This window comes from Schistocerca americana, chromosome 8 (assembly GCF_021461395.2).
Source record: "Schistocerca americana isolate TAMUIC-IGC-003095 chromosome 8, iqSchAmer2.1, whole genome shotgun sequence".
NCBI classification, from domain to species: domain Eukaryota; kingdom Metazoa; phylum Arthropoda; class Insecta; order Orthoptera; family Acrididae; genus Schistocerca; species Schistocerca americana.
The window spans coordinates 201,901,810-201,915,070 of record NC_060126.1 but is presented as its reverse complement, the minus strand read 5'-3'; the positions used below and the strand labels follow the sequence as shown (position 1 = coordinate 201,915,070).

General features: G+C 39.4%; 1 protein-coding gene across 2 annotated transcripts in view; it reads right to left on the bottom strand.

Moving 5' to 3' along the window:
- LOC124545265 (ankyrin-1) overlaps positions 1–13,261 on the bottom strand; it is a 150,180-nt gene that overhangs the window by 23,045 nt on the left and 113,874 nt on the right. For both annotated transcript variants that reach the window (XM_047124146.1, XM_047124147.1), the window contains exon 9: positions 363–581. In XM_047124146.1, coding sequence (XP_046980102.1) covers positions 363–581 — 219 coding nt within the window. The remainder of the gene's footprint in view (positions 1–362; positions 582–13,261) is intronic.

The following is a 13,261-nucleotide window of genomic DNA, read 5'->3' as shown; positions in this document are numbered from 1 at the left end:
AAAGGAGGTCACTCTGTAGGGCACCCTTGCAACACTCAGGGCTTTGCATTTGGTGTCAATGATTTTATCAAGTAAACCACCCAAGAGTACCTCACAACTTGACTCAAAGTGTCACTTCTGTCTGTACCCCTTTACACCATTTTCAAAGTCTATTACGTATCAACAGTGAAAGAGAAAAGATTTGAAACACAGTAGTTATATAATGGCACAATGCTTGTAAAATGAAAGCTCAGCCAGTTGCTCAACTTCTCGAATTCACTATGGTGACATTTAATTTTATGGCAAACATTTGACGCTGATATTTGGAAGCAGAGGTAGTAACTGCAATGAGTCAAATCACAAATGAAGGTGTTCTTCATTACCTTTCGGCAGACAGCTGAGACGTAGCATTGCAGCACCCAGCCGACCCTCTGCGGTCGGCGGCCAGCGCCACCCGCAGACCCGGAGCCTGTGTGACAACCTGTCCGTCCGATCTGACCAGCATCAGGCACCACCACATTTGGGTCTGCCCCATACTGAATCAACGTCAGTGTCAGATTATACACATGCATCAGATCTGACGGACCTCTAGCATTCTGAACCTGTGGAAACAGGAGAAGTCAGTGCTGTCTGATGACACTGTCTTCAAAAACAAAAAGTACTCTCCTCATACACACACACACACACACACACACACACACACACACACACACACACAGTGAGAGGGAGCTTTAGAAAATAAAGGAACTTGCTTTACATCCTTCCAATTTGTTCTTTCTGAGCAAAGCAGCTATTGCTCCACAATCATTGGTATGTAACTTTTTGATTCCTTTCAGCATTATCTATACATAACTTGATTTTTCAAATGCATCCAAAAATTAGCCTCTATACAGTCTTGAAAGTGTTGTGCATGAACTGAACATAAAAAAATTATGAAACAGCCACAGGGAGAAATTGACATTGTTGCTGGGATTAATTAAACAAAAGCCAAAAGGCCCATACTGATGCCCTACCCACAATGGAACCAATGAAGATAACATTATGCAACATGTATGCAACTCAAAATTTTTAATGGTCTCAACTAATTAAGAGAAAACTAGCAATGTAAGCAAACACCAGAATATAAGCAAACACCAGAATATAAGCAAACACCAGAATATAAGCAAACACCAGAATGTAAGCAAACACCAGAATGTAAGCAAACACCAGAATGTAACCAAACATCAGAAAGTAACCAAACATCAGATCAAATTAAGAATAGTAAGAGAAACTATACTTTTCATTTTAAAAGGAAGAAAGAACTTGAGGTACTAAATAACATACAATAAAAAAACCACAATGGAATAATGACAATATTATGAAAAGGATGGATTCCTGTGTACCATATAATGGAGATACTGAGTCACAGACTGGCACAATGAAAAGACTGCTAAACAAGTACGTTTTCTTCAGCTAAAAAGCCTTCTTCTAAATCAGACAACACACACACACACACACACACACACACACACACACACACACACACACACACACACACACACATCTGATGACTTTCTCTGGCTGCCAGCTTCAGCAGGTCGTGTGTGTGCGATTAGTGTTTGCATGAATGTCTGTGTGTATGTTGTCCAATTCAGAAGAAGGCCTTTTGGCCAAAAAGCTTACTTCTTTAGCAAATCTTTCTGTTGTGCCTGCCTGCGACTCAATATCTCCACTATATGGTGGGTAGCAATCTACCCTTTTCATAATATTGTTATTAAATAACATACCAGAAATGTGAATTAGTTATATTAATATGTTGGAGCTGGAAATAAAAGCCAGGAATATAATTATTACAATCAAACTTTACATCACATACAGATAATCAAATTAATTGTAGCATTACTGCATGTATGTGCCACTTTCAACAGTAACATAAATTATAAATCAATGGATAGCAATTAGAATAGTAATGGTTTTGGATGTCAGTTCATGATCTTGATGAAATTACATTTAAAAACATGTAACTTTATGAAACAGTTTCAAACAATGAAACATTCAGGTTGGTATAGCAACAACATTAAATGGATAGATTGCTACTCACTGCAAAGACGGCATGTTGAGTTACTGTCTGCAACTCATGTGTCATCTTTGTGGTGAGTAACACTCTATCCTTTTAATAATGTTATAAATCGGTTTTATATTTAGGAAGATTATTTCCCATATAAATACATATTTTTATTACATGAATTAAAATTCCACTACTTTAGATATGATTTGTTGTGAAACTGGGGCTAAAAAGATTTGCAGTTTACTAATAGCTTTTCTGGAAGAATCAACAGAAAGTAAAATAAAAATCTGTCAAAGTAAAAAAAAAACTTTTTACCTGTAGTGACAATTAAAAATTTGTGCCAGACCAGGAATCACATCTGTATTTCCTGATACACAGAAGTTCATTCCAGTAATGATTTCCTAACACTACTTGAGGTTCTCTCATAAGAATAGAACCACTAGGGCAAAAGAATTGATGGGGGCAATAGTTTACTGTGCCATAAGGGATATATATTAAACAAACTAAATGCACTGAAATGAAATGAATGGAACCTCTCGCAACTCAGTGCCACCTGGGACTGAAGCAACTGAATTACGTACTCCGCCAGGGTTTCGACTACCTTTCTTCATGCACTGAAGTGAGAAATGTCCTGCCCACTATCCTTCACACCCCTCCCACAGTGTATTCTGCCATACACCAAACCTACACAATATACTAGTCCATCCTTGCACAATCATTGCTCCCAACCCCTTACCTCATGGCGCATACCCCTGTAATAGACCTAGATTCAAGACTTGTCCCATACATCCTCCCACTACCACCTACTCCAGTCCAGTCATGAATATCACCTACCCCATCAAAGGCAAGGCTATCTGTGAAACCAATCTTATGATCCACAAGCTAAGATGCAAGCACTGTCCTGCATTCTATGTGGGCATGACAACCAACAAGCTGTCTATCCCCATAAATGGCCACCGACAAACTGTGGCCAAGAAACAAGTGGATCACCCTGTTGCTGAACACGCTGCCAAACATGACATCCTTCATTTCAATGTCTGCTTCACAGTCTGTGCCATACAGATCCTTCCCACCAACACCAGCTTTTCTGAATTGCGCAGGTGGGAACTTTCCCTGCAATATGTTCCCGTAACCCTCCTGGCTTCAACCTTCATTAGTCACTGTCGTCATCCATCCAGCCCCTTCCCTGTTCCCATTCCAGCACTACAGCACTACACAGCCGTCATTCCACCATCGCACTCAGTCTTTTTACTCCTCTCCTTTTCCGCTACTCCCCCCCCCCCCCCCCCCCACAAGTAGTTGTTCCCATTTTGACGACCAACCATCTTCAGGTACTGCCAGTTGTGCTGTCATGTGTGCCCACAGCACTGGAAGATGATGACTGACTGTATACCCAATAGCGCAACATTAACCCATTATTCCAAGAAAGCCTGAGAGATCACAACAGAAATTTCACTCTGATACACTCCTAAATACCTCTTTCCTTTTTCAGTAATTACTTTGTATTTTATGGTGGTCCCAATTCTACAAGAAGTATAAAATAGCACTGTATTACAGTAATAGCACTACTTTGTTATTATACTGTTATCATTCTTTTACGGTTAAGATTACAGCTTCCAGCAGTTCTCTGTGTTATGCTACAATGGCAGGTACAGCGGTCATAGTGGATAGGATGTTGACAACTTTTCGTAGTTGTTTTCCAACTGATGGCAGTATAGTTATTCCAAGAAAAATGTTGTTTTATGAAAATACATTTGCCGGCCGCGGTGGTCTAGCGGTTAAGGCGCTCGGTCCGGAACCGCGCGACTGCTACGGTCGCAGGTTCGAATCCTGCCTCGGGCATGGATGTGTGTGATGTCCTTAGGTTAGTTAGGTTTAAGTAGTTCTAAGTTCTAGGGGACTGATGACCACAGATGTTAAGTCCCATAGTGCTCAGAGCCATTTGAACCATTTGAAAATACATTTGTTTACTGAACTTTTAATTTTATGCTAAATTGTTCACAGTGGCCGTATGAACGTGCTATTATTTCACGAGCCCGACTGCTTATCTGTCATGCACTATGGATATTAAGATATCTTTTATGTTTCTCCCAGTATCTTGCTAATCAAATACAGTTATCTTAAAATGTTTTTTGCCAGCTTCAAGTATTCCAAGAATCATCATCTGGCAGCTGGAAGTAAAAAATAATTACATGTCCTGGTTTGAATGAAATGAAGCATATAAGAAAAAGCGTATACGCAAAACTGAACTCACTTCAGACAGTGACAGTGTTCATTAGCCACTGTTTTAAAAGTCACAGCAAATTTTCCAGTTGAAGTGCGATGCATCTAACCAGGTGCAATGGGGAATTTGAAGTGAGGTAGTGAGGTGATTGAGAGGTGAATTCTGTCCACAGAAACACTTCACCAAATAAGCCCAAAATTACATCCTTTGCAATTATAAAGAGGACACACACACTGTGTCAGGACATGCTTTATTTGTATAATTAGTCAAGGCTGTATAGTAGATGCAGACACTTTACAGTCTGAATCTCCCATCCAGCCTTGGCATTTGAGGCAAGCATGTTCAGATGCAGACTCTTTACAGCAATACACCACCATTCTCAGTTACCCTTCAGGGTATGTAATTACACCACCAGCCTAGTGCAAAAACAGATTTACTGGACCATCATATCCAATCTTGGTACTGCCAATCCCGCCAAAAAACAACTTAGGAGTACACCATTTGTCACTCAGGATTATTCTGGGCTTGAATGAACTACTCAGCTCCTTTGACAAGCCCATGACTTCCTAAGATCATGCCCTGAAATGAGGTCCATTCTGTCTGAGATTTGGCCCACCACACCTAGAATAGCTTTTTATCGCCCTCCCAATCTCCACAATACCCTTGTCAAACCCTATGCTCCTTTTGCACCCATCTTTCTATCCTTTGGCTCCTATCTCCGTGACCATCTCCACTGCAAGACTTGCCCTATGCACCACCTATATTAACCCTGTAACTGGCAAAACATACATTATTAAAGAGAGAGCCACTTGTGAAACAACACATAATGTAACAGCTGTTACATAAACACTTTTTGGCCATTTACACTGGCATGACTGTCACCAAGATATCAGTTAAGATGAATGGGCATAGGCAGAGGGTGTATATTGTCAAAACACACTATCACATTGCAGAGCATGCACTACAACATGACAGTCATGACCTCGATGCCTGTTTCATCACACATGCCACCTGGATTCTTTCCCAAGACAACAGCTTCTCAGAACGAAACAGGTGGGAACTGGGATTATGACAGGATGTCAAATCAAACACCTTTCAGCCATCAAATTTCCAAGTTCTTATTTTATTTGGATACCAGTTTCGGTGATCTACTATGCCATCTTCAGGTCCCCTGACAGACATGTAGGAAGATTTCAACCTCAGTTCTGGTCAAAATAGGGGCCGGCATTCAAATACTGGCATCTGTAGACTTCAGCTTGATACAGCAATCACTTGAACCATCATCTGCCATCACTGTATCAAGCAGAAATCTACAGATACCAGTAGTTGAACACCGGCCCCTATTTTGCCCAGAATTGAGATTGAAATCTTCCTACACATCAGTCAGGGGGCCTGAAGATGTCATAGTAAATCACCAAAAGTGGTAGTCAAATAAAATAACAGTTTGGAAATTAAATGGCTAAAAGGTGTTTGATTTGACATCCTGTACTGAACATCCGAGTCCCTGCAACAATCTCTGAAAAGATGGACATACAGGGACTACAACATGTCCTTGGTTCTCGCCATCCACCTGGTGTTAATTTACATTAATTTCTTCGATCTCAGCATTTCTTCATAGTAACTGTTCCTTTCTTTACTCCATTTTAGTTTTCTACATCTTTCATTTTCTGGGCTGTCTATTTTTCGCCATCGCCCTCCCATCTCTATCACATGCAGTGCACTTAGCTTTCCACTCTTATTAACTCATGCATGATATTTTAGCTGTAATCTCCATATTGTGTATTACCCTATCTTCCATCTTTAAGCTCTCAGGCTTTCAAATCTCATCTGGTGCAGTCCACAACAGTCAGTCATTCCTCCACTTTTTCAAACTCCACCCCCTTTCCTAAACCTCACCATTTCTTTTCCTTCACCCCTCTTCCTTCCCCTTCAGTCCTCCTGCCAGAAGGAGTGGTCACTAGCTCCAAAATCTTGCATGCATAATCCCTTTAATATGTGTGTTCTCCTGCTGCCGCTTGGTGAGTAGGTTTTTTATCTATCCAGTTACATTATTAATTCCTAGTTACTAATAAATGTTAACTGATATGTATTAATTTTTGTTTTAACACTGGTCCATCTAGTAATTAATGTATCAAGTAAACTGAAATTTTGTACATAATTTAATAAGTCTGGAAACACTGAAACAATTTTCATAACAATGCACTTTGAGCCCAATAAATCATCATAAGAATGATCAACAAACAGTCCCATAAAATGTCTCCTTGGTGCAATACAGGTGGGTTGTAAATGAAGTATGATCAGATTGCACCTTCATGACTGAACGTTTGAAGCAATTCTAGTGCAGCCATAATTTCATACAGTGTACATGCACACAGGGACAGTTTCGATTTGGTGTTTGTATCTAACTGCGACAGACAAGAGGTCAGATAAATTAGGTAAGAAACCCACTCCAAGTTATTTTAATAATATTTTCCCTAGCTGTAATGGATAGGTGCACTATGGAACAGCTAGAACTGTTACAAATATATCACACTTTTGGTGGAGACATGATATGTAGTATTAAAACAAATACAATGTTTTATTTTAAATTTGATACGCAGGCCCCCAAATTGCAACTTTGATAGCCTGCACGTAAACACAGCCTTGCATTAGAAATGAAATAAATAAAGATGCAATGAAATGAAACTGTTCAAAAATGCTGAACATGCAATGTAGGGACACAGTAGTGGCAAATGAAAATTTGTAGCAGACCAGATGACTGAACTAGGTTTTATTGCTTATCACGAGTAATCACCCTAACTATTAAGCTGTCTGTCAAGTCTCCAGACTTGACACACGGCATCACTCATTTATGGTATGTAATTGCGAAACAAGTTTAAAGAACTTTTCAAGATAAAATCAAAATTAGTACAATACTGAAACATAAAACATCAAATGAAAACTGCAATTACAAGAACAATAATACTCATTACATTCAACAAGAATCTATTTCTTTTACAAAGCTTAATGAAAAGGAGCAGATGGGGAGGGTATCAACTGTTATATTAAGACTAACTCCAAGCAGTGATGGCAATGTTATCTGTGTGACAGTTAGTTCTGCTTATGGCTGCTCTAACTCCAGAAGTTGTGCCAAACGTGTCGTATGGGGGTAGCCGCTGGACCACCACAGGAAATAAATATCCAGCACAGCAGTACATTTCTTGTTATTGAAGTCTCCAATGCTGATTTGCAAACATAACTGTTACATGTTCTGGACATGGATTTTGATTTACAAATCTGCCTTTTTTAAAAATAAATGCTTATGGTTTTTTATGTTGATACTGTTTTGTGCTAAGTTTACTACAATCGCAACTCTCTCTCTCTCTCTTGGTTTCTACGGGCTAGTTTGTCTCATATAACTTCACACAATCGGCCATAATCTTATCAATATGAATATAATGGTAATGACCTTGTATGATTTGGGAGACCCATATAAAATATAAATCAGGTGGGCTGGATCACAAAAAAGGCCTGAATCAATTTTACATGAACACTTTCTTCCTACTTGGGTCTATAATGGATCTCGTGGTTATAGACACTGACTGACTACATCTACCATTGCAGCCACTGCACTGTCACATTGCTTGTGATTGGTGATCAGGTGAGACTTAGTATCACAGAGAAACGCGTGGAGCTTCTTGACACTGTATATTATAAACAATGTCTCTCTCTCTATTCAAGATTAATTTCTCCATGCTGTACTTAATGCTTTTCATATTTGACACAAAAACCCTTTCCAGCTATATGTGAAGCTTTATTTATAGAAACATGAGCGATTTTGTGATATTGACTCACATCCCCAGGCATACATCTGAACAGGATACAAAACATATAGTAAACATTATGACCCAGAAATGAACACTAATCCAAATAGCATAAGCCATATGACAACCAATATGAAAATAATCACACACAGTAAAAAAAAAAACAACCTGACATGTTAAGACCATGTTAACCAACAATGAAACGAAAAAGTCCCAACTAGTAAGAGTTGTTAGCCTGACAGTTAAAAAACTCACATCATATAGGGAAGCAGTGGACAGCATCCCTGCCTCGTTGTACAGGGCCACACTGCAAGAGCTCACGTGTGTAACAGCAAAGGGCACTAGTGTCAACACACACAGACAAAGGGTATTTACAAACATTTCTGTGCATATCCCAATATCATAAGAATGATTGAAACCCCCATTACACAACACTACAGTACAAATTATAAAATATTTTACCATAAAAAGTGTATGGACGAAAACAGACCAGACCCAAGAGTGTATAACAGAAACCCCAGAATCAATACTCAGGCAATCACAAAACCATGACATTACGTCCTTGAGAGGCAGTCAGAGTTTGATAGTATATTGTAATGCCCTAACTCCTCTAATTATTAAAGGTATATTGGGAGTATACTTTTAAACTCAACATAATTTCAATCAAATCAAGAATGTTTATTTTAAATTATTAGCTGAACTTATTACAGAGTGGCCAAAACCTTGTAAATGGTTGCTTAAAGGACTGTTTGAATTCCTCAAACTTATGATATTTGGATATGTGCAGAAATGCTTGTAACTTCCATGCTTTTGTGTGCTTTGGCACTAATTCCCTCATCAGTGACACGCACACGTACATTTACTAGCAGCGTGGCTCTGTATGGCAAGGCGGTTGTAAAGATGCTGTCTGCCGCTTCCCAACAAAATGAGAGTGTTTTAACCACCAGACAATCAATGCTAATATAGTTGAGTCAGTGAAAAATGATCTCCGACAATTTCTGTGGGCTGGGCACAGTAGATTACTTATACCTACCCCAACCAGTCACATAACTATTTTGTAAATGTCTCTATGGTAACATCTCAGTGTCATCACAGCCCTACAGATGGCTAATACTTCACCTGCAGCCGACTGCGCTTCATAGTTGAAAGTTGACTACAGCGCTACTAACTGTCAGGGATTTACTCACACCAAATCAAATAAAGTCGGGAATTTTCATTTTTTAATTGTGTATTAATGCCGTTTCAATATAACAGTTTTTTTAACTGGTGAACTGATTTGTGATGCCCTGCCTGTCGCAGGAAATGGCATTTTATTTTGAGAAGATTGATTTCCTCTCTTTCCCATTTTATGGGCAGAAAGTTTTAGGTACATGTATCTTCATACTGGTTGTCATATGGCTTATATTATACGATTGGTGTTCATTTTTGGGTCATGTCAAGAGTATGTTTTTTATACTGTTCAGATGTACACCTGAAGATGAGATCTGATATCATGAAACTGACCATGTTCCTATAAATAAAGGTTCATATCAACTGGAAGCAGTTTGAGAGTCAAATTTGGATTACTTCAGTAAAAGTTGCACACAACATAAAACTATTTGTGATTTAATGCTTTAGATACAAATTCAATGAGATGTTCTGTGTCATCATCGTATTTATGAGACAGTGCTGCAATCTGAGGCATTAGTGGCTAGCATAAGCATTTGGCCAGTTTGAATTTTGCTAATAAAGGATCTGAGATAAGGTACTGTATCTTCATCTTTTCATCAGCATTTGCCAACTCTGTTAGGGTGTTCACTGACTCAAGTTTCTCAAAACTTATTTTATTTAACTTTGTGGCTGGATGCTCTTCCTTTCACAGCAGTCATCAGTCCCATGAGGGAGAAAGTATATGACAATATTGAACAGGTAATTCGGTATGTAAAGGGAGAAGAAAATCTAATAGTAAAGGGGCATTGGAATGTGGCTGAGGAGAAAGACTAATCGAGTCCTGCAATAAATTTCAGCTTGTAGTAGTGAATAGTCTGTCCAAGAATCACAAGGGGAGGAAGTATACTCCGAAAAGGCTAGGAAATGCACAAAGATTACATCATGGTCAGGCAGAGATTTCAAAATCGGATATTGGATTGTAAGGCGCACCTATGAGCAGATATAGACTCTGATCACAATTTAGTAATGATAAAGAGTAGGTGAAGTTTAAGAGAGTATTCAGGAAGAATCAAAATGCGGAGAAGTGGGATATGAAAGTAGTAAGGGATGAAGAGCTATGCTTGAAGTTCTCTGAGGCTATAGATATTGCGTTGATGAGTAACTCAGTAGGCATTACAGTTGAAGAGGAACAAACAACACAAAAAACGTAAATCATAGAAGTTGGAAAGAAGAACATAAAACGGTTCAAATGGCTCTGAGCACTATGGGACTTAACTTCTGAGGTCATCAGTCCCCTAGAACTTAGAACTACTTAAACCTAACTAACCTAAGGACATCACACACATCCATGCCCGAGGCAGGATTCGAACCTGCGACCGTAGTGGTCTCGCAATTCCAGACTGTAGCACCTAGAACCGCTCGGCCACTCCGGCCTTCGAAGAACATGAACACAGAGAAAGTATTTGTGAAGAAACCATAAGTTGGTTGGTTGGTTGGTTTGGGGGAAGAGACCAAACAGCGAGGTCATCGGTCTCATCGGGTTAGGGAAGGACGGAGAAGGAAGTCGGCCGTGCCCTTTCAAAGGAACCATCCCGGCATTTGCCTGGAGTGATTTAGGGAAATCACGGAAAACCTAAATCAGGATGGCCGGACGCGGGATTGAACCGTCGTCCTCCCGAATGCGAGTCCAGTGTGCTAGCCACTGCGCCACCTCGCTCGGTAAACCATAAGTAACAGGAGAAAACTACAGCTGATTGATGAAAGGAGGAAGTACAAAAATGTTCAGGAAAATTCAGGAATACAGATATACAAGTGCAGGGAAGCTAAGGCAGAATGACTCCATGAAAACTGTGAAGAAATTGAAAAAAGAAATGATTGTCAGTAGGACTCACTCAGCATATTGAAAAGCGAAAATAAAAGCAAGTGCAGTAACATTAAGAGGGCAATGGGAATTCCACTGTTCAATGAAGAGAAGAGAGCAGATAGGTGGAAAGAGTACATTGAAGGCCTCTATGAGGGAGAGTACCCATCTGATAATGGGATAGAAGAAGAAACAGAAGTCAACAGGTACAAGGTAGTGCATCCAGAATCAGAATTAAAAGAGCTTTGGATGACTTAAGACCAAACACGGTAGAAGGAATAGATTACATTCCATTGTAATTTCTAAAATCATTGAGGAAAGCAGAACCAAACCAACTATTCACATTGCTGTGTAGACTGTACGAAACTGACAATATACCAGCAGACGTCTGGAAAAACATAATCCACACAATTCTGAAAATAAGAAGAGCCAAAAAGTGTGAGAATTATCACACACATAGCTTAACAGCTCATGCATCTAAGTTGCTGACAAGAATTATATATAGAAAAATGGAAAGGAAAATCGAAGATCTGTTATCTGACAATCAGTTTGGCTTTAGGAAAGGCAAAGGCACCAGGGATGCAGTTCTTATGTTTCGGTCGATAATGGATGCAAGACTAAAGAAAGATCAAGACACATTCATAGAATTTGTCAACCTGAAAAAAGTGTTCGACAATGTAAAATGAAGTGAGATGTTCAAAAGTCTGAGAAAAATTGGGAAAAGCTATAGGGGAAGATGGGTAATATACAATATGTGCAACCAAGGGGGAACAATAAGACTGGAAGACCAAGAATGAAGTGCACACAGATTAAAAAGGGTGTACGACAGGGATGTCCCTAGTGTTCAATCTATACATCAAAGAATCAATGATGGAAATAAAAGAAAGGATTAAGAGTGGGATCAAAATTCAAGGTGAAAGGATATCAATGATAATATTTGCTGATGACATTTCCATCCTCAGTCAAAGTCAATGATTGCAGGATCTTCTGAATAGAATGAACAGTCTAATGAGTACAGAATATGGATTGAGAGTAAATCAAAGAAAAACAAAAGTAATGAGAATTAGCAGAAATGAGAACATTGAGAAACTTAACATCAGAATTGGGGATCATGAAGCAGACGGAGTTAGGGAATTCTGCTACATAGGCAGCAAAATAACCCATGATGGACTGAGCAAGGAAGACATAAAAAGTAGACTACCACTGGCAGAAAACACATTCCTGACCAAGAGAAATCCACTAGCATCAAATGTATGCCTTAATTTGAGGAAGGATTTTCTGAGAATGTATGTTTGGAGCACAGTACTATACGGCGGTGAAACACGGATTGTAGGAAAACCAGAACAGAGGAGAATCAAAGCATTTGAGATGTTGTGCTCCAGAAGAACGTTGAAAATCGTGTAGACTGGTATAGTAAGGAATGAAGACGTTCTCTGCAGAATTGGCAAGAAAAAAGAGTATATGGAAAACTGACAAGAAGAAGAGAAAGGATGATAGGCTCTGTTGATACATCAGGGAATAACAATGAATAATGAGTGTATGGCATTGGTGGCCGGGAGGAATAACTTCCACATACTATAGAGAGCTGTCATGTGTAAAAACTGGAGAGGAAGACAGATTGTATGAAAAGTTTGGTACAGAAGAGGAATTCATGGTTGGCCACATCAAACCAGTCAGTAAACTGATGAAGAAAAAAATGTTCTGTGTATGATTGTAGTCTAACTGTTTTTGTATCATATTCGACACAGAAAGTGGGAACCACCCCAGCATTTGCCTAAAGGAGCATGAGAAACTGCCTAAAAACCACGTTAAGACTGGTCAGTACACCACCCACGATAATTAATCCATCCGGGCCAGGTGATGTATCCATGGCTGCGGTGGCATCAAACATGGGAGCAAGAGGCATGAGTACCTCCGTCCTTTTCTCCACACTGATACACAAGCTGGGCAGAGAATCCAAATCACTGTCAGATACTAAAGCAGTGATACCCATTATCTCTAACTATACACATTTGACTCCTTTTATTTCTTCCAAAAAAAGATGCCTATGGCAGAATAGTGAGCCATTTTGCAGAGCAGAATTTCATAATCAGGGTGTATATGGGGACAAGAAAAAAAAATTCCCGGATTTCTCCCGGATATCCCGTTTAAGAAATATGCTTTTTCCCGGGCGAAAATACACTTTTTCTGTGCTAAGT